Source organism: Fonsecaea multimorphosa (genome assembly GCF_000836435.1).
Source record: "Fonsecaea multimorphosa CBS 102226 unplaced genomic scaffold supercont1.30, whole genome shotgun sequence".
NCBI lineage: Eukaryota > Fungi > Ascomycota > Eurotiomycetes > Chaetothyriales > Herpotrichiellaceae > Fonsecaea > Fonsecaea multimorphosa.
In genome coordinates this window covers 347,054-371,787 of record NW_015971664.1, presented here as the reverse complement: position 1 = coordinate 371,787, position 24,734 = coordinate 347,054, and the positions used below count along the sequence as shown (strand labels likewise).

The 24,734-nt window shown below is 53.5% G+C and overlaps 9 protein-coding genes across 9 annotated transcripts; 4 read left to right on the top strand and 5 right to left on the bottom strand.

Annotated features, from left to right (window-relative positions):
• Positions 1-557: 557 nt before the first annotated feature.
• Z520_10520 (uncharacterized protein) lies at positions 558-2,575 on the bottom strand (the record flags this gene model as incomplete). Its single annotated transcript, XM_016781012.1, has 2 exons — positions 558-2,497; positions 2,563-2,575. The coding sequence occupies 2 exons, from the start codon at positions 2,573-2,575 to the stop codon at positions 558-560; spliced, it is 1,953 nt and encodes a 650-aa protein (XP_016628018.1).
• A 1,295-nt stretch (positions 2,576-3,870) lies between these two features.
• On the bottom strand, positions 3,871-5,739 carry Z520_10519 (uncharacterized protein; the record flags this gene model as incomplete). Its single annotated transcript, XM_016781011.1, has 1 exon — positions 3,871-5,739. One exon carries the CDS (start codon positions 5,737-5,739, stop codon positions 3,871-3,873), a length of 1,869 nt encoding a protein of 622 aa, XP_016628017.1.
• A 1,237-nt stretch (positions 5,740-6,976) lies between these two features.
• On the bottom strand, positions 6,977-9,919 carry Z520_10518 (uncharacterized protein; the record flags this gene model as incomplete). The annotated part of the gene is made up of 1 exon (XM_016781010.1): positions 6,977-9,919. The coding sequence occupies one exon, from the start codon at positions 9,917-9,919 to the stop codon at positions 6,977-6,979; it is 2,943 nt and encodes a 980-aa protein (XP_016628016.1).
• A 3,173-nt stretch (positions 9,920-13,092) lies between these two features.
• Positions 13,093-13,878, bottom strand: Z520_10517 (uncharacterized protein; the record flags this gene model as incomplete). The annotated part of the gene is made up of 1 exon (XM_016781009.1): positions 13,093-13,878. The coding sequence occupies one exon, from the start codon at positions 13,876-13,878 to the stop codon at positions 13,093-13,095; it is 786 nt and encodes a 261-aa protein (XP_016628015.1).
• Positions 13,879-14,990: 1,112 nt separating this feature from the next.
• Positions 14,991-16,311, top strand: Z520_10516 (uncharacterized protein; the record flags this gene model as incomplete). Its single annotated transcript, XM_016781008.1, has 2 exons — positions 14,991-15,207; positions 15,263-16,311. The coding sequence occupies 2 exons, from the start codon at positions 14,991-14,993 to the stop codon at positions 16,309-16,311; spliced, it is 1,266 nt and encodes a 421-aa protein (XP_016628014.1).
• A 374-nt stretch (positions 16,312-16,685) lies between these two features.
• On the top strand, positions 16,686-17,540 carry Z520_10515 (uncharacterized protein; the record flags this gene model as incomplete). The annotated part of the gene is made up of 1 exon (XM_016781007.1): positions 16,686-17,540. One exon carries the CDS (start codon positions 16,686-16,688, stop codon positions 17,538-17,540), a length of 855 nt encoding a protein of 284 aa, XP_016628013.1.
• Positions 17,541-18,372: 832 nt separating this feature from the next.
• Z520_10514 (uncharacterized protein) lies at positions 18,373-19,362 on the bottom strand (the record flags this gene model as incomplete). Its single annotated transcript, XM_016781006.1, has 1 exon — positions 18,373-19,362. The coding sequence occupies one exon, from the start codon at positions 19,360-19,362 to the stop codon at positions 18,373-18,375; it is 990 nt and encodes a 329-aa protein (XP_016628012.1).
• A 194-nt stretch (positions 19,363-19,556) lies between these two features.
• On the top strand, positions 19,557-20,870 carry Z520_10513 (uncharacterized protein; the record flags this gene model as incomplete). Its single annotated transcript, XM_016781005.1, has 1 exon — positions 19,557-20,870. The coding sequence occupies one exon, from the start codon at positions 19,557-19,559 to the stop codon at positions 20,868-20,870; it is 1,314 nt and encodes a 437-aa protein (XP_016628011.1).
• A 334-nt stretch (positions 20,871-21,204) lies between these two features.
• Z520_10512 (uncharacterized protein) lies at positions 21,205-24,492 on the top strand (the record flags this gene model as incomplete). Its single annotated transcript, XM_016781004.1, has 1 exon — positions 21,205-24,492. The coding sequence occupies one exon, from the start codon at positions 21,205-21,207 to the stop codon at positions 24,490-24,492; it is 3,288 nt and encodes a 1,095-aa protein (XP_016628010.1).
• Between the last annotated feature and the right edge of the window lie 242 nt (positions 24,493-24,734).

Sequence of the window (24,734 nt, the reverse complement as noted above, 5' to 3'; positions counted from 1 at the left end):
CCGAGTTCCCAGGTTCCTAGGCAGTGAAATGAAATGGCGCCGTCGCCAGTGTCTGTGTCTGTGTCTGTGTCTGTCTGATGGGGACCGATTTTTTTTGATTATTGTGCCCCCGTAATATATCATATTAATGGCTGTTGTAAATCAAAAAGAGTCTCAGCTTGTGTCCCGGAGGGCAAAGGACTTCAGCACCGGTGGCGGCTCGCGGGATGATGCCATGATATATATGTTTTTGTTTGCCTCATGCTCGCCGTCAGAAAATGGTCATGCATGAGATTGTATCTATGTATCTGCCCAGGACACCTAGGTACCTATATAAATCTGTCGGTTCAGTTCCTCTAATATACAAGGCACACTCGCCCTAAATACAGGGTATCATAATGGCGTACGGATGAGGCGAGGCTTCCAGCATCTGTCTAGTGTCCACCAGTAGACAAGTCGAACTGCCCCTGGCTGTGGCCAAACCCAGACGCAATCCATCAATCGTTCACGCTGAGATCACGTCACTCACTATTTCTTCCTCTGCTTACGAGATCAACTCCTGTTGCTCGTTCATTTCTTCACAGTTTAACCTTTCCACTCTTGACAATCTCCCATTCTTTCTTCCCAAACGGCTCATATCTCTGACTGTTCGGCCTCAAGAAGAACAACCTATCCTCGGCCACTTTCTCCGGATCTACCCCCTCCTGCCGGAGGACGTGCTTTTGCTGTTTATTGTTCCCCGTCGCCATGACCTGCGTCACGACTCGAAGGAACACCGGCACGGCGTATTTGGGGAGACTGTTCCTTGCGTACATGGCTAGACTCTCGAGAAGATTCTCTGGCACAGGCGTCGTGTGCGAGCTGATATCTTTGAGCAAAACAGCAGCACACCCTGCGCGGCCCTCGTGATGCGGTATTGCCACCCCGTAGACGTTGGCTTCGAGAACAGCTGGATGTTGACCCAGGGCCTGGGCGACTTCGGCGGTTGACACGTTCTCGCTGCGCCAGCGAAAGGTGTCGCCTATTCTGTCCATGAACCAGGAACGTCCCTCTTTGTCGAGTTTAATCACGTCTCCCGAGCGGAAATAGGCGTCGCCCTTCTTCAGCACGTCTCGCAAGATCTTAGAGTCACTGGCCTTTTTGTTGCCAAAATACCCTTGGTATTTGGCACCAACGTCGGCAGAGTCGATCTTGTAGAGTAATTCGCCTGGTTCACCCTGCGGTACGGGGATGCAAAATCCTGTCTTGGGGTCTCGATAAGGCGCTTCTGTTTCCCAGTCCACTTTGACGATGGTCTGCCTCAACTTCAGGAGCAAAGTGCCCAGGAAACCAGCTTGGCCTATGGCGCCTGACGAGAAAGTGTTGCGTGAAATATTGAAGCTCGCTCCGGCGGATTCGGTGGCGCCATAGAACTCGGCCACCGTCTCGATTCCAAACCGGGCGCGGAATTTGTCCCATACATCTGGGCGGAGGCCGTTTCCGAATGCCAGACGCACTTTGTGTTTTGTGCGGTCATCTGGCTGAGGTGGCACGGCGAGTAGATAACGCAGGGTTTCGCCGACATATTGGATGGCCGTGGCGTCGGCCGCAACGACGTCGTCCCAAAAATGTGAGACGGAGAATTTATGGCCCAGGACCAACGTGCAACCTCGGACAAGACAGCAGTGGAAGCCCAGCTGAAAGGCAGAGGAGTGATACAGCGGCATGGAAGTGTAATACCTGTCTGGATTGGATGACGTGACGGGACGCAGATTCAACCAACGTGCAACAAGACCGGAGCCAACGACGGTACGGTCCCAAGGCACGATTGCAGCCTTGGGGAGGCCCGTTGTCCCGGACGTGGATATCAGGACACAGGGAGCACGACCGACCACGCCGGATCGAGCAGTGTCAGGTGCACGGTAAGGAGGAAAGTATTCCAAGGACGATTGGAGGCCGGGAGTCAAGACTGCCACCTCCAGAGGGAAGGCATTGTTGCGGAAATTGGGGCCTGAGAAGATAGTCTTGTTCCCCTCGGTCAGAACCTTGGACTCGATTTCGGGATCAACGATCAGGAGCCTCGCCGAGGACGTTTTCACGCTGTGGATAAACGAGGTCGAGGTCAGGTTGTAGTTGATAAAGGCCGGCAGGGCGCCCAAGGACCACAAAGCCATGGTCAGAAAGAGAAATTGAGGAGAGTTCATAAAGTCGATGGCGACGATCTCGCCCGGCAGGATCGAGTGAGTGGTGTGCAGGTATCCCGCATAGCGCAGCACCATGTCGTATGTCTGTTTGAAGGTCCATCTTTTGCCCTGGTAGATGATGAAGGTCTTGTCTGCGACCTTTGGGTTGTGCGCATGTCCCTCAATGAGGTAGAAGGAGTTGGCCCGATCTGCTGCCTCTCTCTTTGCAAAGGCTCTTTGGGAAGCCAGTAGACTGAGAATGAGCTCCAAGTCGACCGAGACTCGCCAGCGGGCATCGAGGTAGGCGAGTCCGGCCAAAGCAGTCGGCGCCGCGAGGGCTGCGGTAGAGGCTGGTACTGTTAAAAGATCAGCTTTCAATAGCCTTTGGTCGCAGTCTCAGATCAAGGGCGGGCACACTCACATGCGAGAGCCATGGTCGCAGGACAACGGATGGAGGGATTCGAGTTATGGAGGAGTGAGAGAGGGACAGCAACGTCTTTGCGCCATGGGGTCTTTGGACTTGTTCAAGGCCAGCGGTTCACTCAATAGGACTTGGTCCGAGTCGAGACGGAGCTCCCAGGATTTGGTCGCGGACGAAACTGCAGTTTGGAGGATGGTGTCGATTTCGATCCGCGTGGCTTGCGTCGTGCATTTCTGGTGGGAACAACGAGGAAGCGAGAAAAAGCACCGAGGCACGGAATTAAGTTGTAGAGAGTGGAAGCGAGCCAGTCAAGAGTCTCGCCAGCGTCTCCCCTTCAACTCTTTCAAACCATTTCAGTTCATTACTACCACTGAGTACTTTAGTCCACACTTCACTCAACCCTCTCCACCCTCCACATTTCATTCAATCATGTGTTACAACCAGTACGTCTTCGAGAGATGCGACAGCTGCTGCTGCTACCACGAGTGCTTCGTCCAGAGTCGCCAGTGCATCCGCTACCAGCAAACGGGTTTCTGCCTCCTCTCCTTCAACTGGAGGGTGAGGACTCGGCCGGGGTTCAGCCATTCTTATGACAACCGCCGATGCGGGGCCTGTAATGGGAACAGAATCCGCCGTCGCTCCCTGGCGGACAGGGACTCATTGAATAGCGAGTTGCGTCGTTCTCGTCGTCGTCTTGGTTGAGACGGGACTCGTTCCATCCTCATCCGATATGACGCCATTACGGAGGGCACGAGATAACATGCCTTCATGAGAGCATGCACTGAGAGAGGAAGAGACACTTCTTTGGCACCCCAAAAGGCGACGGTGAGTCCTCTGTTCCAAATCATCAGATCGTGCTCCAGATGCTGACCATGTTCCAGTCAGCCTCTCTGTCAAAAAGGCCTCAACTAATTTCCATCCTCGACACCTAAACAAAGCTGTACGCCCACGGCAAGCCGCAACAGTACGCAGAATATCCTTGTCCTTTCATGAACCTCAACTCAACATTCGACCATGTGTCTCTACTATTTAGACCCGATATTTGGGGTTGTTATGCCCCCAACCTAATGGCGGCGAGAGCATGGGATGGCAGGGATCAGGAGGCTGGCAGAGGTGCAATTCCATGCATTTATTTTAGCGAATTTGGTTTAGATGTGAGGTTCAGGTGGAAAAGTGGACGGCGATCACCCTGCGGCTTCTAGAAGGCTTCACGTTTGTCCTCGTCGTTTCACTATATGCGTTTCCACTATGCCGATATTTGATAGGCTCAGAGTTTTCCCTGCAAAGGGCCTCGAGGTCGTGTCGAGTTCAATAATCCAGGACTCTCCACTGATAACCTCCGTCCACATTATTCCAGTCTTTCCGTTCGAAACTTCTTTCCCATCCTAGCATCACGGCCAGGATCCGACATGCATTAGCCGACACACCGCAAACCACTTTATCGCTTTGGGCCAGCATGGCCAAATCCAACAGGTACGCTCGACCGAGTAATTCTCTCAGCTGAAGCGCTTCTGCGGTGGGATGTGTACGATAATCACGCTCCAAAAGGGCCACGTCGTCGGCATCATCATCGCCTTCATCTGTCCGCAGCCCACTCGATTGCTTGACGTCGTGATGATGGACTCGTTTCTCCCTGCCGTCGTCGTCTTTCTCGCCAAACCTGTGCTTGGCCTTCATAGGCATCGGGCTGCCCCATTTTTTCCGCTCCTTCACGTCCTCCGGCAAACCCAACCCCCAGAAGACATCCCTGAAGAACCCGCCTTCCCAACCCAGTCCACCACCTTGGCCCATGCTGGCCAACTTCTTCTTGGACGCGAGGGAGATTCGTTCTTGCGCCCGCAGCGTGTTGGGCAGATCAATGTGGTCGTACATGTCGGCATCATCCGAGGCAACAAGGAATTTCCATTGAGAAGATTTGCCTACCAGCTTCAAGGCGGTGGCCATGTACATTTCAGGAGGCAGGTAATTTTGCGAGTACGTCAGGCTGAAAGGATGCCGGTCGCCGCGCCGAATGTGGATTCCAACCAGACCGTTCTCTGGCGGTGCGTCATACATGTCGTCGTCATCGAAGCGGTCCTCGTCGGGGATGGGAGGGGGGATGGTGGTCGGGTCGATGTCCTTCCGCAGTTTTTCTACACGATTAAGGACATATTGTTCGTCTTGAGGTCGAAGCTTGAAGAGTGCCTCGTACCCTTCCCTCGCCATATCAAAGATGTCCCTCTGAGAGAAATGGTCGTGGAAAGCCTCCCCAAAGACCCAACCTGTCGTGGCAGCAGACACGACGAGGTGTTTCGCCTGATGTGGACATGGTACACGATGCGAAGGGCTAGGTAGGCGGCAAGGTGGGGAAGGCTTCGAGGCGAAGAATGTGCTGTATCTGCCGTAGGGGAAATGGGTGTCGTCGATGAAGAAGGCGCGATCTTCACGACGAGCCAGGCCGTAAGAAAGCCACAAGCCGAGTAAGCTGGACCCAAGGCCCGCGTCGGCGGCATCGAGGACGTATGTCAGGGATCTCTCGCAGACCGGCATATTGGGTTCGTTCCCGTGAGGCGGCGGCTGGGACTCAGTAGGGAGGAAGTGCTGCATCTGCGCTTCTTGGACGTCAATGAAGTTGGGATCTTCCTGGTAGTAGTCCTTTTGCTGGGATTTCTGGCGAGGGCCTGCGACGTGGCGGGCCACCTCGTCAACTTGCGAGCAGACGTCTGCATAATCCGTGTAGGGAAGGGGGAAAGGGAGGTCTTGGGGGATGGATATGGTCCAGTGGTGCTTCCCCTTCGCATCGGTCAGAGCCAGTGGGGTTGGATGCTCAGGCAGCTCTGAGGCTTCGACGATCTCATAGATCTTGCCCAGCGAGGTTAGAAAGGTCAGCTCGGTGAGCTTGTGGGATTTCCTCCGGCCGAAAGAGACGACATAGTAGACGCCGATGATGAAGGCAAGCCAGAACAGGCTGCGGACGATCTTCCGTGAGTTGAGCTTTGGCGGTTTCTTGCCGTGACGCGGGAGGATGGACGGGAGAGACGGTGAGGGGATCGGGGTGGAAGGAAGGAACTGTCTGATAGAGAGATATCGATCTGGTCCGCCAAACCTCAATGGTTTTGGGGGACTGGCACGGCTGGAAAGAAGCATCTTCTTGCGTTGCTGTTCGGCATGACTCGGCCTGGGAGATGGAGTCCTCATTCAAGCATTGATGCAGGGTAGAAGCAAGTGCTGAGCGATGCAGATAAACGAGATCTCCAATGACATGTGACGCCAAAATTCCAACGCTATGCTGATGCAAGTCTATGCGTCTAATAACATGAAACGACAAGATATGCTATGCAATGCTCAGCTATGCCGGTTCAACAAAGACAAAGAAGGTGGCCGGCGTTAGTGGGTGGATTGAGAAAAGAACAAACAAAGAAAAAAGGGTCAGGATAAAAATAAGAACAAAGAACAAAGAACAAGACGACAGCGCTGATCCCTTCCAAGACTTCCAGCAACTGGTCGGGTGAGCGTGCGACTTGAAACTCGTGCAGAGAAAGAAAAAAGAGGGCCCCAGGCAGGAATGGAATTGATACCACCAGCACCCAACGGCGAAGAACAGATGTACAGCCAAAGTAAAAGGTGAGATTTTGCGGCCCCAATTCAACGATTGAATCCGTTGTTGGCGTCGTCGAGCCGCAGTCCCTCCCGGCGGGATTATGCTGGTATCAAACCCAAAGCACGAGGAAGAGAGAAGGGAAAAGAAAAAGGGAATCCGAATACAAGGATCCCACGGTTTTGTCGCGGGTCGCGGGTCGTTGGTGCAGAATCTGAAACACCCGACATGTTTCTTCGGCCCCTGCCAGTCGCACAACTGCATCGATTACTCCAGCCTGAACCTCAATTAGCGAGAGATCGCCTCCTCCGTCTCCAGAGTTCCGGGTACCGAGTACGGAGTATACCAAAGAGGACGGTTGATTGATCTTGCATAAACGAGCACCAAGGGGAGACCCTCGCCAGCCTCGTCTCCTTCTGCCCAAATGTAGTCTGTACCTATGACAACTTCTATGAAAGGGGGTATCTGTATCTGTCTGTTCTGTAGCATGGATGCATCTTTTGGCCTGGAATCGCTTCCGTGGGTTTCCTTCTTCCCCCCCTGATCTCTGCTAAACATAGTAAATCCCACTTTGTCCCGTTCGGGGAACAGACTTGCTGTCAAAGCTCCAAGAAATGTAACATGCTGCAAAAGAAAAGCCCAGGAAATAAGTAGTCAAACAGCCGCATCGCCCGTATTAGAATCAATCATGCTCCGTGGATCTCGTCCTGTTGGGCGGTCTCAACTCCTTCCAGGGTCGCCGCCATTGTCCTTTCAAGAGAATCGAGCCAAAAGAAAAGGAGGAAAATACAACGGTCGTGTCATCAATCGTGATAATAAAAACAATCGAACCTCACTTCAACTCGACTCCTTCGCTTCCATCACCGAGTCGCGCTCTCTCAGCGACGCCACCATGCTTCCTATCCCCGGCCCTGGCGGCATTGCAGCACCGTTGTTGCCCGCCATCGAGAGCCGTCGTGAATGCCGGCGCGCGGATGACGAGCCTCGCGAGGACACCCGAACCGATGAAGATCTCCGGTTCAGTTGTCCGCTCTCGACCTTGTCCTGGATCATTTCGTCCAGCATCCTCGACATTTCGTCCACCGTCTTGCGTTTCTTGTCCATTGCCTTTTGAGGGGAAAGGATCGTCATTGGACTCGTCGTCAGCGGCGACCGTGGTCCACCAGACAACACCGGCTGAATCGAAATGCTGAGCTGGGAACTGCTGTTGCTACTGTTGCTCTGATGTCCAGCTTGTGCACGGTTCTGCTTGAACTCTGAGGATGACGTCTCGGGCGTCAATTCCGCAATCTCGCGCTTGCGCACGGCGGATCGAAGAGCGGCAACTGTCTTCTGCAAGTCCGCAATCATCGCATCCTTTTCATCCAGTCGTCTCTGCATTTCACTCTCGTCGCCCGCGGGTTTATTAAACGCCATCGACACTCGAGAGTGGCTGGAGCGCCGAGCTTGCAGCAGCCTCTTCTCCAGAGTCGAGATATACCGTGTCTTGTCCTGCAAATCGGCCTGCAAGGCGCGTACTTGGGCCTGCAAGGGCGCTCTCCCGTCGCCAAAATCATCAGCGCCTTCCTCGTCCTGGTCCGGAATTCCCGAGAATGAAAGCTGCCCGGAAGGCGAGGCCAGCCCTCCCAGGGAAGCCACCGACGGGTGGCGCCCGAGACTTGGTGCCACGCCCAAGGTCGACTGGCTGGCTGACGATCGCACAGACCTTGAGCCGGCATATTCTGTCCCTCCAGAGAGCCGCGAGTGCATACCCAAGGCCGATACTGTTCCGCTATTAACGCCCGTCGACTTGGAACACAGGATCAGACGGTTGAGATGCTCGATGCGCTCCTTGAGTGCTGTTCTGGCCAGCTGCATCTCCAGCATCTGTTCCTCGTGGCGCTGCTCGGCTTCTTTCTCCAATTGCCGCTCTTCCTTCTCTGCGGCTGTCTTCTGTTGGCCCTCCAGTTGAGATCGGAGACTTGCAATCTCTGCTCTATATCGTTCCAACAGACCTGCATTGACGCTGCCCAGCTCCTCTGTGGCTCTCTTGGCATGGCTGACAATGTTGTTCTTTGCACGAGCAGCAAATTTCAGTGTGTTGAGGGTTTCACCCGTGTGGTTGCTGCCTGCGGTTGTCAAGCCCGCTCCAATCTGGATGGTACACAGGATCGACACCAACGAGTTCCCAGACAGTGCTGGTTGGAGCAACCGGGTGAGCTTGCTGTCTCGGTACGGCAGATGTTTTCCGTCTTTGTCTGTTGGATTACCGTTTTTATCGCGATTGCCCGATAGCTTCGCGATGACCGTCCCCAAAGTCAACAGAGACTTGTTGATGTGCGCGCCTTCAGCACGGCGTTCCTTGTCCTCTGCTGCACGTTCTGATCCCGCAAGATCGATCAGGCTCAGCGTCGAGACCCGCACACCTCCCGGCAGCATGGCCACACGCTTTCCATTTTCCTGCAGGGAACCTGACCCTGGTATTCGCTCTCGGCTCTCGACCACAATCTGAACGACTGCGTGACTTCGAGAACTTCGCGCGTTGAACTGGGTGCTTCCGGTACGGCGAGCAGTGTCTCCTCTGTGGATCACCCGTAGCAGCTGGGTTGGGCTCTGCACAATCTCTTCCTTCAGAGGCGAGGCGTATACACCCCGTTTGCTATCCTCGCGCAGCTTAATTTCCTCTTGCTGCTGTCCGACACCACCTCCGACGGGCACGGCCAACAAGTCATGAATTTTCTCATTGTAGATCTCGAGGTAGCTGACTCGCAGAAGAAATTCGCGGTGCGGGGTCTCTCTGATGTAGGAGAAGATATCGGTGATTGCCAGTGGAATCACACCAGGGCTGCTCATGGTCCCTTGCATCGAAAAGGTCTTGCCGGTTCCTGTCATGCCGTATGCAAACACGGTTCCATGATATCCTTCCATGACTCGACGTACCAGCCGTTTGGCCGCAGCATCATACACCTTTGCATTGTCGTCGTGGGTAGTGAAAACATTGTCGAGATGGTAATCCCCGCCCTCTTTTCCGCGGTATGCAACCAGACCTCTTCGGCCATCCACCATCCATTCTCCTTCGGATTGAGCATTGTTTGGAGTCCCAGTATCGGGTCGAACACGGACACTGACAATCACGTTGCCTTTCACCTCTTTTCCTTTAGAATTCCGTTTTGATTCAGCCGTGCCTTCATCCGATTCTTTTGTCCGACCTCGACTGTCCTCCCCTTCTTCTTCGAACGTGGTAGCACTAGTCGAGTAAGATCCGTTGGCCGATGAGCTCCTACTTTGCGGAGGGGAATGGACGCTGGACTGAGCGTCCGATATCCTCTTTCCAAACTTGGCCGAGATGGCCATACCGTCACCGGCAGAATTCAGTAGACTGGGGGTTTGAGATGAGCGAAAGCTTGCCGCGACGCTGGTTCTTGGGGATTTCTTGGACCTGATCGAGGCGTTTTGCATGCTGTGTCCTCCATCTGATGTCCTCTTTTTTGTGGACGTGGTGGACGCCATTGAAGCCGAGGTGGGCGGACGCGAACCGCCATTCGGTGGCTGTGGAAATGAGCCGATGCTGACGGTTTTTCGCACACCTTTGCTCGCAGGGATGCCTGAGGGTTTTTCGGGCGACAGATCAGGAGCCGATTGAACAGGCTGCGGTGTTGGTAGTGCTGAAGGCCTCGACGGAGCTTTCAGTCTGGAGGGAGTCTGGGGTAAACTCTTTCTCGGAGGTTTGCTCGTAGGAATTGGAGGTAGCGCACCCGTCGGCGGGTCGGCTAGAGGCCGTGAGAGTACGGGTAGAGACATGTCTACCAGCACAACAGAGTGGAATGATTGGTATATTTCAGGCAGCTATAGCCAGCTCATGCGGGGTTTGTCGATCTTTCGGGGTGTTGCTTCTGAGCAATCGAACGAAACAGATGGTGGTTGTGTATTTTGTGTGACTGATTGTGCTTGTCCTCAACCCGTCGAGCACAAACCCAATCAACGCTTGTATAATCAAGACCGGTATTCCCGCAATCTCGCGCGTTTTTCAGAATGTCCAAGAAAACAGAAGCCCGTGTACTGCACTGTTCTCTGCTTTCTAGAGCGGTGAAACGGAGGGTGTCGCAGCTTTTGAGCGAGGGGAGATTGAGAGGGAAGAGCTGTCCGCATGGGACCGTCCAATGCTGCGGAGGGTCGATCACTGTTTTCTCCAGAGCATGCGACCTCAGTGATGTGCAGGTGGCATGGGAACGGCAAGTCTTGGAGGGTCTTGAGGATGCAATTGGACACAGCGGCCACAGGGAGTGGTCAACAAGGTGTGTGATGTTGACCAAATTGACAGAAAAGACGGGCGACGAGGGACAAGGCGCAAGAGGGATGTTCTCTTGGGGGGTGTGGTTGCTCCTTCAAACCACTAAAGAAAGCCAGGAGGGTTTTCCCTTCAGTGAGGGCCGTGCCGGCGTCGATGCTAAGGTTTGCTGCCCTGGTAAAAAGCTCCTCAAGTCCTTCGGGGTGCCGGTCCTGCTGGACCACTGCTGGAAGGGGATGATGCGGCTAGCATGGAAAGGTTCAAGCGTGTTGGCGAGGTGCGTGTTCTAGGTGCTGGTTGATGTCTGCAGGGCACCGCTAAGAGACAGGAACAGGGCACCTCCAGGGCACCTTGCGCCTACTAGGCTAAGCTGCAGCTAAAAAGGACCCATAATGTCGGATGGCCGTCTCCAATACCTAGGCCCGAGAGAGCCTCGCTGGTGGGGAGCACCCAGGGAGCAACGCTCTCTTCAACTTACCCGGCATGGGACTAAGGTAAGAAGCCTCCCCATCCGGTCAAACCGCCTGTCAAATTACAGCTTCCCCTGCCCGCCCCATTGGGCCGGCGACTTCTGGGCACCTTGGGCCGTTCAGCTTGTCACGAGCCATTTCCTTCCCTCTCCGTCCCACCCATTGAGAAAGAGTGCTCCGGCTGCGGGAACTGGCCCTCTGCAACCACTTTCCCCAAGGGTTGCATTATCTGACCTCTGTTATTCTATTGGTCTCTGGCTGGTTTTATCACTTGAATTCATCTGCAACTTTTGTGATCATCACAAGCAGTTCTCAGACCACGAGCTGTCCTGCTTGTACAGAGTTACTCCAACTGTCAAGTTGTAACACCTGTCAAAACCACAACTGACACACCCGCTAACTGAGCGCCCTGCGCGCCTCTGCGCTCGAATTTCTCCTCGCCCTTCCACAGGCTCGGCTACCCTCCTGAACCTACTCAAAGTATCCTCTGGGTTAGCCGAATAGACGCCACGCATAACGCGTCCTGGAGGGAGGCAAACCAAGGATGCACGCTTCCCGAAGTCTGTTCTGGCCGCCATCCAGTCAACGGACACTTTCCTTGACGTGAAACTTGCTAAGAGAAGGTCTGCGAATACACAGCAAAACCTCACGAGCTGATAAGAGTTGGGTGATGATGACATGCCTTGTGCCCGGGGCACGGCTCAGAGAAATTTGCACAAAGCATCACAGCACTAAAGGACAAGCCCACCCCACCCTTGTCAACGCCAATCTCGACAGTGGCGTTTTCAAAGGCTTCCCCGGCCGTTTACCCCTGGATCAATTTGCTTGGCAAAGTTGCCCGTGCTCTCCTTCAGTAGTAACGGATTTGATCGTCGTCGAGTGCTCTCCCCGAGCATCCATCAAACGAGAACATCCTCATCTCGGTCCTTGAGACAGCTTTGCGTGAGTCGATCCCTCTGCAATGTGCAACCAACCCGTTTTGTGCAAAGGGTCCATCGAGAGGAAGGTGTCCTTCTCTTTCGAGTAATCCTCCACCTCCTGTATTCCAGATGGAAAAGAGGATGGTCCAGGAGTCCTTTCAATTGCAACCACAATTGCGTTTACGCTATGTCTAACTGACAAGCCACTTACTCCTATCGACGGTCCAATCACACACCAAGTCTGAGTTGGGCAATTCAAGTTTGCATACCGACTCAGCGTGATCTGGAGACACGCCGTCTCTAGAGGTGGCCCACTGACGAGCAGTCGAGATGTGGCAACGATCAGCAAAATGATCGTCCTGATCCTGTCTCTTGAACCCGCCCAACTGGCACCGGATTTTCTAGCTGTGTATCAAACATGCTGATCCTTTGTTAGCTTGAACTCCATTCTGTAAAATGGGACGAATGGAACCAGATCCAGTGCTATGCTTTCTTGCCATCGGCAAAAGTCGACCGATACATTCAAGAGCAATGACTGACCGTTTCGACGGCAATCCAACGTGCTCACTGTGTGGAAGCTGTCGGAGATTTTGCCCCCTAGGGGATTCAGCTAGCGCAATCGTGGCTGGAATTCTCTCTCCTCCAGATTTTGGCCATCCGAGCATAACAGTCACCTTGCGCGCCCAGGTGGTTGCATCACTCAAGGAAGGCAGACGCCTAGCTGACCAAGCACTGTCCTCGGACCACATTGTCCACCGAAATCTCTGACTCGACTGAGACAAAGCCGAAACCGTCGGAACCCTATTCTTTTTGGACATCTGTGAGCAAACATGTGCCCTCGCTCGCCTACATGTGGCAGGAAATGCATGGCATTGTGCTCGCAACTATCGACTGTATCCGCATTTCCAGAGACCGAGGTGACGTCTCCAATTGTAGCGGAAGCAGCGACCATTCTCAAAATAGATTCTCCTTGGAAACGGTTGAGCCTCCTACTGCAACTCAAATCGCAGGCTAAGTCCCTACCTTCTCGTCGAAGGTTTCCATAGCGTGGCTACCATCTACATCGGACCGGTTGGCGAGCCTCAGATGTAGTGCGCCGACGTCAAGCTTCCCTTCTGAACGAATCCCGTCAAGCCGAGTCGAGGTCGACGCCTACTGGTCGGATCACTCCCAGGTCTACTCAGACCAGCAACATATGATACAATCGACGATTATCGTACATACAGCGTCCAAACGTGGGAGATGTCGACAAGGCTACAGTCGGACATTGACCATGACCCGCAACACCTCCCTCGTTTATCTTGCGTTCTTCTTGTTTTCCTCCACTCTCATCTTATGCAACGTCTCCGCCCGCCTCCTCTCACCGCCATAGACTTTCCTTCCTCGCTTATGCTCCCACAACCCTTCAACGGCCTTGACTGTGACACCACTTCCATGCGTGCCTGCAATGGGATGTGCCTGCTTGCCCTTGATAATGTATCCATTCTTCAACGTGAAGCCGTTCGGTTTCTTTAGGTCCGCCGTCGTCTGGCCAGGGAGCAACTGATACGAGGTAGAACCATTGGGCACATTGACGATCAGCTTCTGCATCCCAGGACTCCTCCCGATGGTGACCGGCCCGGATACAGGGTCTCCTGTCACGGGGTCTTTTTTCAGACTGGGTACTTCAACGACCCGTAGCTCCGCAACACCATCCTTCACATATTGAAAATCACCTCCGATGCCAAATTCCCCTTGCCGGAACTTCTCCCGCCAACGCAGCAGATATCTCCGCGTTCGTGGAGGGTCGATGCCTCGTGTTTTCATCTGATTAGATGTCAGGGTGAAGAGTTCCTCCCAAGACTCGATTTTGCTGGCGTGTTTGGAGAGTTCACGCCCGATGAGTTTGAGGAAGGTGGGCACGTCGGGCACAAAGGGTGTGGGCGCTGGGATGTAACCCTCAGCAGGGAGGCCGCGGTGCAATTGTCGTCGACATGGTGTGCAGATATAGGATTGAGGTCTTATAGATTTCGACGCAGAGGTCGACGGTCGGAGGAGAGAGGTAAGGAGCGAGACTGCTGCTGGGGGCTGTCGCGTGATCATTGTCGAAGCTGTGATGGCACAAAGTCACTCCTCCGGGAAATAGTGTACACGCAGAATGGCAGTTGAGATGATTTCCAGCGCCTCATAAAGCTCCGTGGTTGCGGTTGATGCAGACAAGAATTATTATTGGGAGTCTGCGGATTGAGATGCGATGGCTGCGGACCGCATATTGGGTTCAACGCCAAGCGCGAGGAAAAGTTGCTGCACGCTGACTTTGTCCTTTTAGGCAGGGATGTCACGCCGCCTGTGGCCAACACGAAGACCTCGTTCCTTCGAAACACGGGGTGCCATTGCGAGGATCCTTGTCCCAGTGCATCCACCCTCCATCCGACTGGTTGTGTTCACAACAAATAAGTCTCAAAAGGTTCAGAGGACTACATGTGCCGCTTGCACAGTATTGGGACGTTCCCGCTCTTTCTGAATCTAACGGACCTGCCTTCAGCGTGCGGTCCACTTCAGCCTTGTTCCTGCCGGGCAGAAGAGGAACTCCCCAGCCACTGCAGGCTGCTGCGCTGAATGTGTGGTGTTTGATGATGAGATGTGATTTCTTTGTCTTTGCAGGTGGCTACATGGCGACAACTGGTCCATGTCGCTTGTGCATGACGACCACAGCTCGGAGATCTGTAAATTAGAGGCATGGGTTTCCACCGCGGCAGGCGAGTCAAGGTGTGCTAGGCGTGTTGCGTCCAGGATTGTCAGTGCTCTGCAAGGCAATATTATGTGCAGAGGCAAGCGAGAGTCTGTTTCATGAATGAATACCTAGGTCCGTCTGCAACGAGAAATCCTTATAGAACTCCTCTCGAGCTGCACAAGTGTAGACAGTATACAAGGACCTCGTAAAGCGGCGAGTTATCCATAAGCCAAGGTTTTGAGCCTCGTTCGACTTGAAGTTTGACCATCGTCTTGCTTCACCAGCCAGTGCAGGCCTTTCTAGAATCCTGTGTCGATCAAATGAGCAGAATTTATCTCAAGACTTTCAGGGCACAGTTGCCCATACCTTGCCACCATACCGCCCAGAACTTCTGAGGTAGACTGTATAGGAAAAGTGGAAGGCTTGAGAAGGCACACCCAAGCACTGCTCGTCCAATTCACAGTGGTCAAAGACTCCCAAAATGGCACCCTCATCCAACGCACCGTCGCCTTTGATGCCGCGCTCGCCCTCAAATATCAATGCCAATATGTCACCATCAAAAGCCAGGTCACTCGCAATGAGGAAATCAATACCCAAACCTCAATCTTCAGCGCCGGGCCCGCCTGCTCACCATCCTCCTGCAGACTTCGACATGGCTGAGCAAATGAATGAGGATATCAGCAACAAGTATGTTAAAGGTTGGTATATCAAATAACTCCCAGCCACGCCCAAACTTGCTGACGAGCTCCATAGGAAAGAAGCTGGGTGAAGGAACGTATGCCATTGTGTACAAAGGCCATTTGAGATCCGATCCGAGCAAGCTTGTTGCCATCAAAAAGTTCAAAGTCGACCCTTCGCAGCAGCGGGAAGGGCTTAATGTTGACACGATACGTGAGATCAAGTATCTCCAGGAAATCTCACACCCAAGCATCGTCGCCTTGTTGGACGTGTTTTCTTCCAAGGACCAAAACATCAACATGGTCATTGAGTATTTCCCCAACGGCAACTTGGAAGAGCTCATCCGCGACAAGACCGTCAGTTACGGCGCTGCCGATGTCAAGGCATGGATGGGAATGTTGTGCCGCGCGATATACTATTGCCATTCCAACTTCATCTTGCATCGAGATATCAAACCAAACAACCTCCTGATCGCCGCGGATGGAGAAGTGAAACTGGCAGATTTTGGCCTGGCGCGGTCCTTTGGTGATCCACGGTACCAGATGACTTCCGCCGTGATTACCCTTTGGTACCGGCCTCCAGAATTGCTCTTTGGGGCAAGACAATACAGTGGTGCCGTCGATATGTGGAGTATCGGAATGGTCTTTGCCGAACTCCTCATTCGCAGACCCTATGCAGCAGCGGATGTGGCAAACCAGGAAGTGCTGGCAAGTGGTGGAGGAACGGTCGCCCAACTCGACAAAATCTGCGAAGCTGTCGGGACGCCAAACGAAGAAAACTGGCCAGGAGTCTCCAAATTGCGGGACTATTTCGAGCTGGAAAAGAAGATTCCGGTCCGCGAGAAGCCGTTCTACATGCAGATGTTCCCGACAGCAGGGTCGGTCGGCGTCGATCTCCTCATGGCAATGCTGAAGCTTGATCCACGAAAGAGGGTGACGGCAAGAGGCGCCTTGGAGCATGAGTGGTGGAGGATCGATCCCAGACCGACCAGCAAGGAGAATCTCCCGAAACAGGGCGGCGGTGATTCGAAGATGGCTGCTGCGGAAGTGGCAGCTCCTGGGTTCGTCGTCGACGAGAACAAGTTCAAGGGCGTGGCCAAGAAGCTTGATTTCGGAGCCACTTAGTAACAACGGCGCAGGGGAAGTCGAATCAAGTAGGCGTCTGAAGCTGCTCTACTTTTGCCTTGGCATGCCTGTCTATTGACGAGGCTATGGTAGGCTTCCCAAACGAATACCGTGGAGGACGCAGACTGAAGCGGTAGTTACACGCCCACCTTCCATCATCCATCGTCGTCGCCCACAAAGAACCCTCACAAGAAGTCTCCCCTGTCCATTTGCGACACTTGATCACCACGAACACGCCACTTGGTGAATGAATTCACAACAACAAGTTCCAGCAAAGTCCACCTCTACTCAGAACTACTCGCTTGTAAGAGCTTATCCTCAACCTGCCTCACAAAAGCCCTTCTCCCCCGCCATCGACCGGTTGCCTTCCCATAATGACGACTCCAGCAGTGCAAACAAACATGCACACCTCTATTACTATAAATAAACCCACTGTTCTGTCCCCAGACCTGAGAAAGTGTAGGAATGTTGGCGACTTGGTTGCGACCGTGGGTCGCGAAATCTTCAACGAGATGGAGCCGGAGACTTTCCTGTACACTGTCCAGGGGGATGACGGTGTTCAAGTACCACTAAACGGACCGGACTACGATCCTGAACGCTCCCTACCTTTTGCCGACTCGGCGCTTCACATTTCAGCACGACCAAAGCAACCAGACTTCTACGTTTACGTCCACCTTCCGCAACACGAGTTCACGCAACCATGGCCAGCGCATGGTCGTGTCAATGTGCAGTGGTGTGATACTGGAAGACGTGTCAAGGAGAGGATCAATGCGGAATACGGCATTCCGAACACATACTTCTACGAGCTATCTCTTGGCAATCGACATATCGTCGATAGTAAGACCCTGTATGAGCAGAAGATCTACGGCGACTGCGTTGTGGCTGTCAGACTCATCGTTGCAATCAAGTTCCGGTTCAACAACGAGACTTGTACGGCCTGGGTTTGGAACGATGACAAAATGACGAAGTTACTGAAGAAAATTGCCAGGAAAATGGACAATAGAATCGAGGATGTTCGATTTGCGATCATAAAATGCTCCGGTACCGTTACGGAAGCAGCAGAACAGTGGCTGCCCAATCGGTCAAGGTTTTTCTTGGCAGACGGCGCCGAAGGAACGGTAGAAGACAATGGATTGCGCTTTGGGGACGAGATCAGAGCGTTCTGCCTGCTGGAGAGCTCTAGAAGGGCGAGGGAGTCCATTGACCGGGAATCCATGGAAACCGAATAGGCCGTGAGCCACGAGGTTGGAGGACCATAAAGCGGTCTCATGTGCTGTTGGGGCATTACTTTAACAACTACCAAAGTTGTATGCCCGGGGCTTCTCTTGCAGCATGGAATTGAAGGAATGTGTCAAGGCAGCAGCCTCTGACTTTGATAGACTGGACATGGCGACACGAGAAAGCTGATCAACAGCACCGAGGGTCTCAAGGGTACGAACGGAAATGTACAATGGCGCTGGGAATGGCGCTGGCGCTGATGCACAGAGAGCCCGTATGTTGGTGCTGCGAATGGGTATGAGCGCGAAGGACCATTGTTGTTGAGCTTGACGAGAGAAATGTGTTCCACAAAAGGGAGCAAGCACGCTCCAAGCAGGAAATGAACTGCTAATGGCTCGTGGACAGAAATCGAGCTTCTCTACCACATCCTGGGCCGTAAGTCGTTCTTGATCTCCAAAGTTCGTTTGTCTAGAGCATTTCTTCCAGTACTATCTGTCCTTTTCTCAGGCTCCTCCTTCGATTGCAGCGGACTGGAGGTGCACATTCCACCCTGCAACCTCCTGATCCCCCGTTCCATTCTGTTTGTCCATTCAATTCTCGACCGAGGCGAATGCAGCTGCCTGGATGGTTTCCAAGGCATGCTCCCCAATGTCCATGTCAGAAGTCGCGAAGGGCATCGCCCCTACTGGTCTAACATGGGCGACACTGATCATGGTGCCATGTGGCAGCAGCTGGTGTTGTCATCGCATCCTTCCAGGCGACGACCTGCGGCATTTGGCAACATGCAGTCGACGCGACAAAATGCCGGGTATACCGAATTCAATGTTCTTGACAGGAGTCCTCTCATCTCCTCAACGTCCTCTCCGGGAGAATTCCAACGGCATTCCAAAACTCGCGAGCATCCAGCTTCCTGCCCAGTGCCTCCATCGGCCTCGGTAGCGCCTTCACGCCCTTGTCCTGCATCAGCTCCATCACCCAACGTCGATACTTCCATCGTTCTAGTTTCGTCTGCTCCTGTGCGTCCTCCTCGTCCTTATGTTGGGTTTCTTCACTTGAGTCACCGTTGAAATCCCATACGATACTCCACCAATCGTAGCTCACACAGTCGGCGACAATCCATCTTCTGCCAAACAACCGCCCAGGCTTCACGCAATCTACTTTGAGAACCCCGATCACAGCTCCTGCAACGTCCACCCCATGGATCAAATGCAACGCCCCTTTCTCGCCGAGCTGTTCCTTCGTCTTCGCTACGCGCGCAATCCAGTTGCCCGGCTGCCTTTGTGCTCCATAGAGACCCGCGAGGTTCAACACACAACCGCCCAAGGAGATGAGCTCGTCTTCTGCAATCCCCCTCTCGTTTGACGGATCGATGGGCGAGTGGCTATCCACAAAATCCGGAGATGTCCAAATCCCAGTACTGCCAAGTTGTATCCATTTTGTCGCCGTAATGGTGGAGCTTTCTGCTTCACCACTTCGTCCATCTCCTTGGCCATCCTCAGTAGCCGAGTCAAAGTCCGCGGGACCGTGTCGGCCATGCGTCTCTGCGTACATGCTCACCAACTTTCGCGACGGTCCTCTCCCCTTTAATGGAAAAGTGACAAGGACGTAGTCCGCCAACGGAAGCCTCTTGAAGGCCGCCTCCAGGCCGTCCGATTCTAGATCGAACTTGAAAGGGATGGTGCCTTTCCGCCCGCTTGTTGTGGTGGCGGCATAAGTGATGTTGGCATTCTTCTTGACAAGCGGCTCCAGAAATTGCCACACCCAGCCCGCTCCGAGAACAAGGAAGGTGACTTTTGCTGCAGTTGGTGAGGTGGCCGCAAGATGAGGAGTCATGGTCACATTTGCAGTATGCTCCATTGAGGAACATAACAGGGGAGGGAGCTTGGAAGTTACATATAGAAGTCTATCAGCTTAACTGGGAACCATCAATATCCACCCCCGCATTTCTTCGTATAACTTGGTCAGCGACGACCAAAGATGCAAGTCATGATTCATAAATGCCCTAACGGAATGGTACGAAAGAGAGAATGGATGTCTCACCATCGTCCCACGCCTCGTCTAGCTCTTCGGTTGCCATCATCGGCGCCGGCCTGACGGGCCTTTCAATCACGCTGTCGCTCTTACACCACCACCTTTACAACCCCTCGGACATCGCAATCTACGATCTCCGCCACCCGGACACGCCCGACCCGGCCAACTCGTCCGGCGTGGTGCTCACACCCAATGGCCTGCGCGTTCTCGACTCGCTGGGTGTGCTGCCACGGATCTCTTCGCGATGCTGGCTCTCCGAGTATCGCACATATAAGAACGAGCGCGATGAGACGACCCGGAAAACGCTGATCACGAACGAGACCCTCTACGGGTACAAGAACCACCGGTTATGGCGGCGGATCCTGGTCGAGACGATGCTGGGCATGGTGAGGGAGCGTGGCGTCAGGGTTTGTTGGGGCGCGAGGTTCGAAGGCGTAGTGAGCGAGGGCGAGGAAGGTGTCACCTTCAACGTCGACGGGCGGGTTGAGTCGGCTGGGATGCTGATCGGGGCGGACGGGATTCACTCCTCGGTGAGGAAATATGTCAATCCAGACGATCCTGGGCCCGAGTACACAGGCATTGCGGGTGTCTTGAGTCACATTCCCTGGACCTCTGTCGAGTGGCCGTATGAAAACTACGAACGTGCATGCACTATTCAGGGGAGGCCCGGAGCATTGGTGCTGATGCCTGAAGATCGGGAGGGAAGCATAGTCATGGTGGCAATGCAGGTCAGCATGGAGGACCGCAGTCGCGACAAGTGGGAAGCGCTGGCTCAGGATAAAGACTACTTGCGTGATTTCTATGCGAACACTCGAGACAAATGGGAGAGCCCAACCGCAAAAGGAATCATTGATGCCGTTTGTCGGCGCGTCGATACAACCTTTTTGTGGCCCTTCATGCGAATGGCACCGCTGAAGAAATGGTATTCAGAAAAGGCTGGCAGGGTCATCATCATGGGCGACGCCAGTCACGCATTGCCTCCGAGCAGCGGACAGGGCGTGAACCAGGCCCTGGAGGATGTGTACGCTCTGACGAGGCTGCTTCTTCTGCTCAAGTCAAAGCCTAGACTAGGGCTCAAGAATGCGCTGGCGTTCTGGCAGTCCCTGCGGCAAGCACGGGTGGATGCGGTCTTCGACTGGGCCACGAACAAGACCAACATCCAGCGTTTACCTCTGGCAGAGAGAGAGGCGCTCGTGCGTGAGGGGAAGGTCGTAGATGCCAGCAACGTTGACAACTTTGACGACATGCGGTGGCTGTATCAGCCGGACACTGACGGAGTGATCGATGCGTGGGCGGCCCAACAGGCATAACGGTGGAGGAGGGGTGAGACTTCATATGTAAAGGCTGTGCCACGCCAATAACGAGGTTTTTGCCTTTAAGATGAACAGATGGAGGTGCCAACGTATTTGACTCGACCAGGGAAATAATCATTGGATTGTTCATCGAGGCATGCGGAATACTGACGGCACTTTAAATTGTTCCTTCCGGAGACGCGTCGCGTGGCGCGTCCTACGGCGCAACTTCATTGGCGGAGTCGTGGCTTCCTTCGAATGACGACGGTTTTGCCTTTGACCTTCTCAACCCGCTGAGACTCTTGACGAACCCTCATTCTTCGCCGCAGATAGGGCAGTGGGCCTTCTCACTATGGCTTCTGCACAGAAGAAGCAGCAGACGATATCGTCTTTCTTCAAGAGACCTTCGTCGACTCCTACCTCCAAATCTCGTCCGCAGATCTCCACGGAAGAGGACGACGAAGACGATGGATTGGTATTGCCTACGCCGAAAAGACGCCGCATCACGCCCGTTGAAGAAGACCCAGAGGAGACTGGAAATATAGGAGAAGAGGAAGAGATCGGGGAACCTGTGATACCGCTGAGACCTGTTGCTGCCAATGGACAAACACTCGCCACAAATGAACCCGGAGCATCAACCGGGACAGCAAAGTACTTTTATTCTTCGTCACCTCAGCAGGAAAACCAGGATCTCGAGGAAATTAGCGGTGCGGAGAAGAGACGAAGAGACGAGCTACACCGGAAATTTGTGAAGAAGTTGGGAAAGCCAGACAGTATCGCTGAAATCAAGCGGCGAAACCGACTGCTCGAAGAGGATGCCGCAGACCAGGACAACGAAGATGGAGAGGAAGAGCCTGTCGAAGAGGCACCGAAATCGACCTCTCGAACCAAAAAAGGTGGCAACAAGCTGACGCCGATGGAAAAGCAAGTCTTAGAGATCAAGAGAGCGCACATGGACACCTTGCTGGTGGTCGAAGTTGGTTACAAATTCCGGTTCTTTGGCGAAGACGCCCGGATCGCGGCCAAAGAACTCAGCATCGTTTGTATCCCGGGAAAGTACCGGTACGATGAACATCCCTCCGAGGCACACCTGGATCGTTTTGCATCTGCAAGCATTCCGGTCCATCGACTGCATGTGCATGTCAAGAGACTAGTTGCCGCTGGTCACAAAGTTGGCGTTGTGCGACAACTGGAGACCGCAGCGTTGAAGGCTGTTGGCGATAACAGAAACGCACCTTTCGTGAGGAAGCTTACGAATCTGTACACAAAAGGTACTTATATCGACGACATCGAAGGCATCGAAGAGGACAGTCGAGGGAGTCCCGCCCCACAGTCTCCGTCGACTGGATTTCTACTCTGCATGACAGAGGTCAACGTCAAAGGCTATGGCAATGACGAAAAAGTGCACGTTGGTCTGGTAGCAGTCCAGCCTGCTACAGGCGATATTGTGTACGATGATTTTGAGGACGGTTTCATGCGGAGCGAAATCGAGACCAGACTGCTCCACATTGCGCCATGCGAGTTCCTCATCGTGGGCGAGCTCTCAAAGGCCACCGAGAAGCTTGTTATCCATCTGTCCGGCAGCAAGACCAACGTTTTCGGCGACAAGATTCGGGTTGAGCGGGTTGCAAAAGAGAAAACTGTGGCAGCTCAAGCTCACAGCCACATATCGACTTTTTACGCCGAAAGGCTCAAAGATTCCCGGTCAGACGCAGAGAAGGCAGCGAAAATCTTTGATAAGATCATGGCTTTACCAGAAAATGTATCCGTCTGCCTCTCAGCAATGATCAAACACTTGTCCGAGTATGGACTTGAGCACGTCTTCCAACTGGCCAAATACTTCCAGCCGTTTTCCGCTCGATCCCACATGCTACTCAATGGAAACACCTTGACAAGTCTCGAGATCTACTTGAACCAGACGGACCATTCCACAAAAGGCAGTTTGTACTGGATGATGGATCGAACGCAGACAAAATTCGGAGGCAGACTGCTGCGAAAATGGGTTGGACGGCCACTGCTGGATGTACAAAGCATTGAACACCGACTCAACGCTGTGGAAGAGCTTCTGAGTCCCGACAAAGCCGTCCAGGCGGATAAGTTGAGGCGTGTGTTGTCGAAGATTAGGACCGATCTGGAGAAAAGCCTTATTCGGATTTACTACGGCAAGTGTACGAGACCAGAGTTATTGAATGTCCTCCAGTCGCTACAGATGTTGGCGACCGAATTTGCGTATGCGACTGATGCAGCATCTACTGGTTTCGCCTCAGATCTGATCTCTTCTGCAATGGTCTCTCTCCCGGTAATACTGACAGAGGTGGTGGGATATCTGGACAAGATCAATCTTCAAGCTGCCAAGTCCGATGACAAGTACGCCTTCTTCCAGGATGCTTCAGAGACTGAGGCCATTTCCGAGCATAAATTCGGCATTGCTGGCGTTGAGCATGACCTCGACCAATTTCGATCAACTGCCGCCGAAAAATTGGGCAAGAAAAAGGCAATTGACTACGTGACTGTGGCAGGCATCGAGTACCTAATCGAGGTCGAGAACAACTCTCCCACAATCAAGAAAGTCCCGGCATCCTGGGCAAAGATCTCGGGAACCAAAAAGGTGTCTCGATTTCATCCACCAGAAATTGTCAAGCTTCTGCGAGAGAGGGACCAGCACAAGGAGTCTCTGGCGGCTGCGTGTGATGAAGCGTTCAGAGACCTGCTCGCCGACATCAGCACAAAGTATCAGCTTTTCCGTGACACAATCCAAAGCCTCGCAGCCCTGGATTGCCTCTTGTCATTGGCAAATGTGGCATCCCAGCCAGGCTACGTGCGTCCCAGCTTTGCATCCGACACTCGGATCGAAGTGCAAGGCGCCCGCCACCCTATGGTCGAGCAACTCCTCATCGATTCTTACGTACCCAATGACGTCTCCATCTGCCGAGACTCGACGCGGGCTCTCCTGGTGACAGGGCCCAACATGGGCGGCAAGTCTTCCTACGTCCGTTCCGTGGCCCTCATCGCCATCATGGCACAAATCGGGTCTTTCGTGCCGGCGGCGTCCGCAACGTTGGGCATTCTGGACGCAGTCTTCACCCGCATGGGCGCGTTTGACAACATGATGTCTGGCGAATCGACCTTCATGGTCGAACTCAGCGAAACAAGCGACATTTTGAAACTCGCCACGGACCGCAGTCTGGTAGTGCTGGATGAATTGGGCAGAGGAACAAGCACGCATGATGGTGTCGCCATCGCCGCCTCCGTGCTCGACTACCTCGTGAGAGAGCGGAAATGCTTGACATTGTTTATCACTCATTATCAGATGCTGGCACGCATGGCGGATGGTTTCCCGAATGGAGAACTCAAAAACGTCCACATGCGTTTCACAGAGACGAATGACGAGAACATCACCTTTCTCTACGAAGTGGGCGAAGGTGTGGCACATCGCAGCTACGGTTTGAACGTGGCGAGGTTGGCCAATCTGGGCGAGAGTGTGATTGAAGTCGCCAGGGAGAAGAGTCGGGAGTTGGAAGAGACGACGAGGCAGCGGCAGCTGGGCGGTCTTGCCAGGGCGCTGGTGCAGGGATCAAATAAGAAGAGAGTGGGAGGTGAGAGCCTAGAGGCGTTGGTGGAGGGCATAGAGATGCTTTAACGGGAGTGATTGGCAGGAACAATGAGGACGAGATATGTGCGCAAATGATATACATCAAGTGCAGAAAGTACATGTCCAAGACAGCCCAAGACTACCTACCATTGCATGATAGTGGAGGCAGAAAGGGGATCGAGTGTCATAATGGCATTGGCCTCAAATACTCTACATTCTCTATCTCAGCATAATTCATATGTGCTTTTTGATGAGATGAACCTGGTCTTCTCCCCTTTGACCATTGTCAT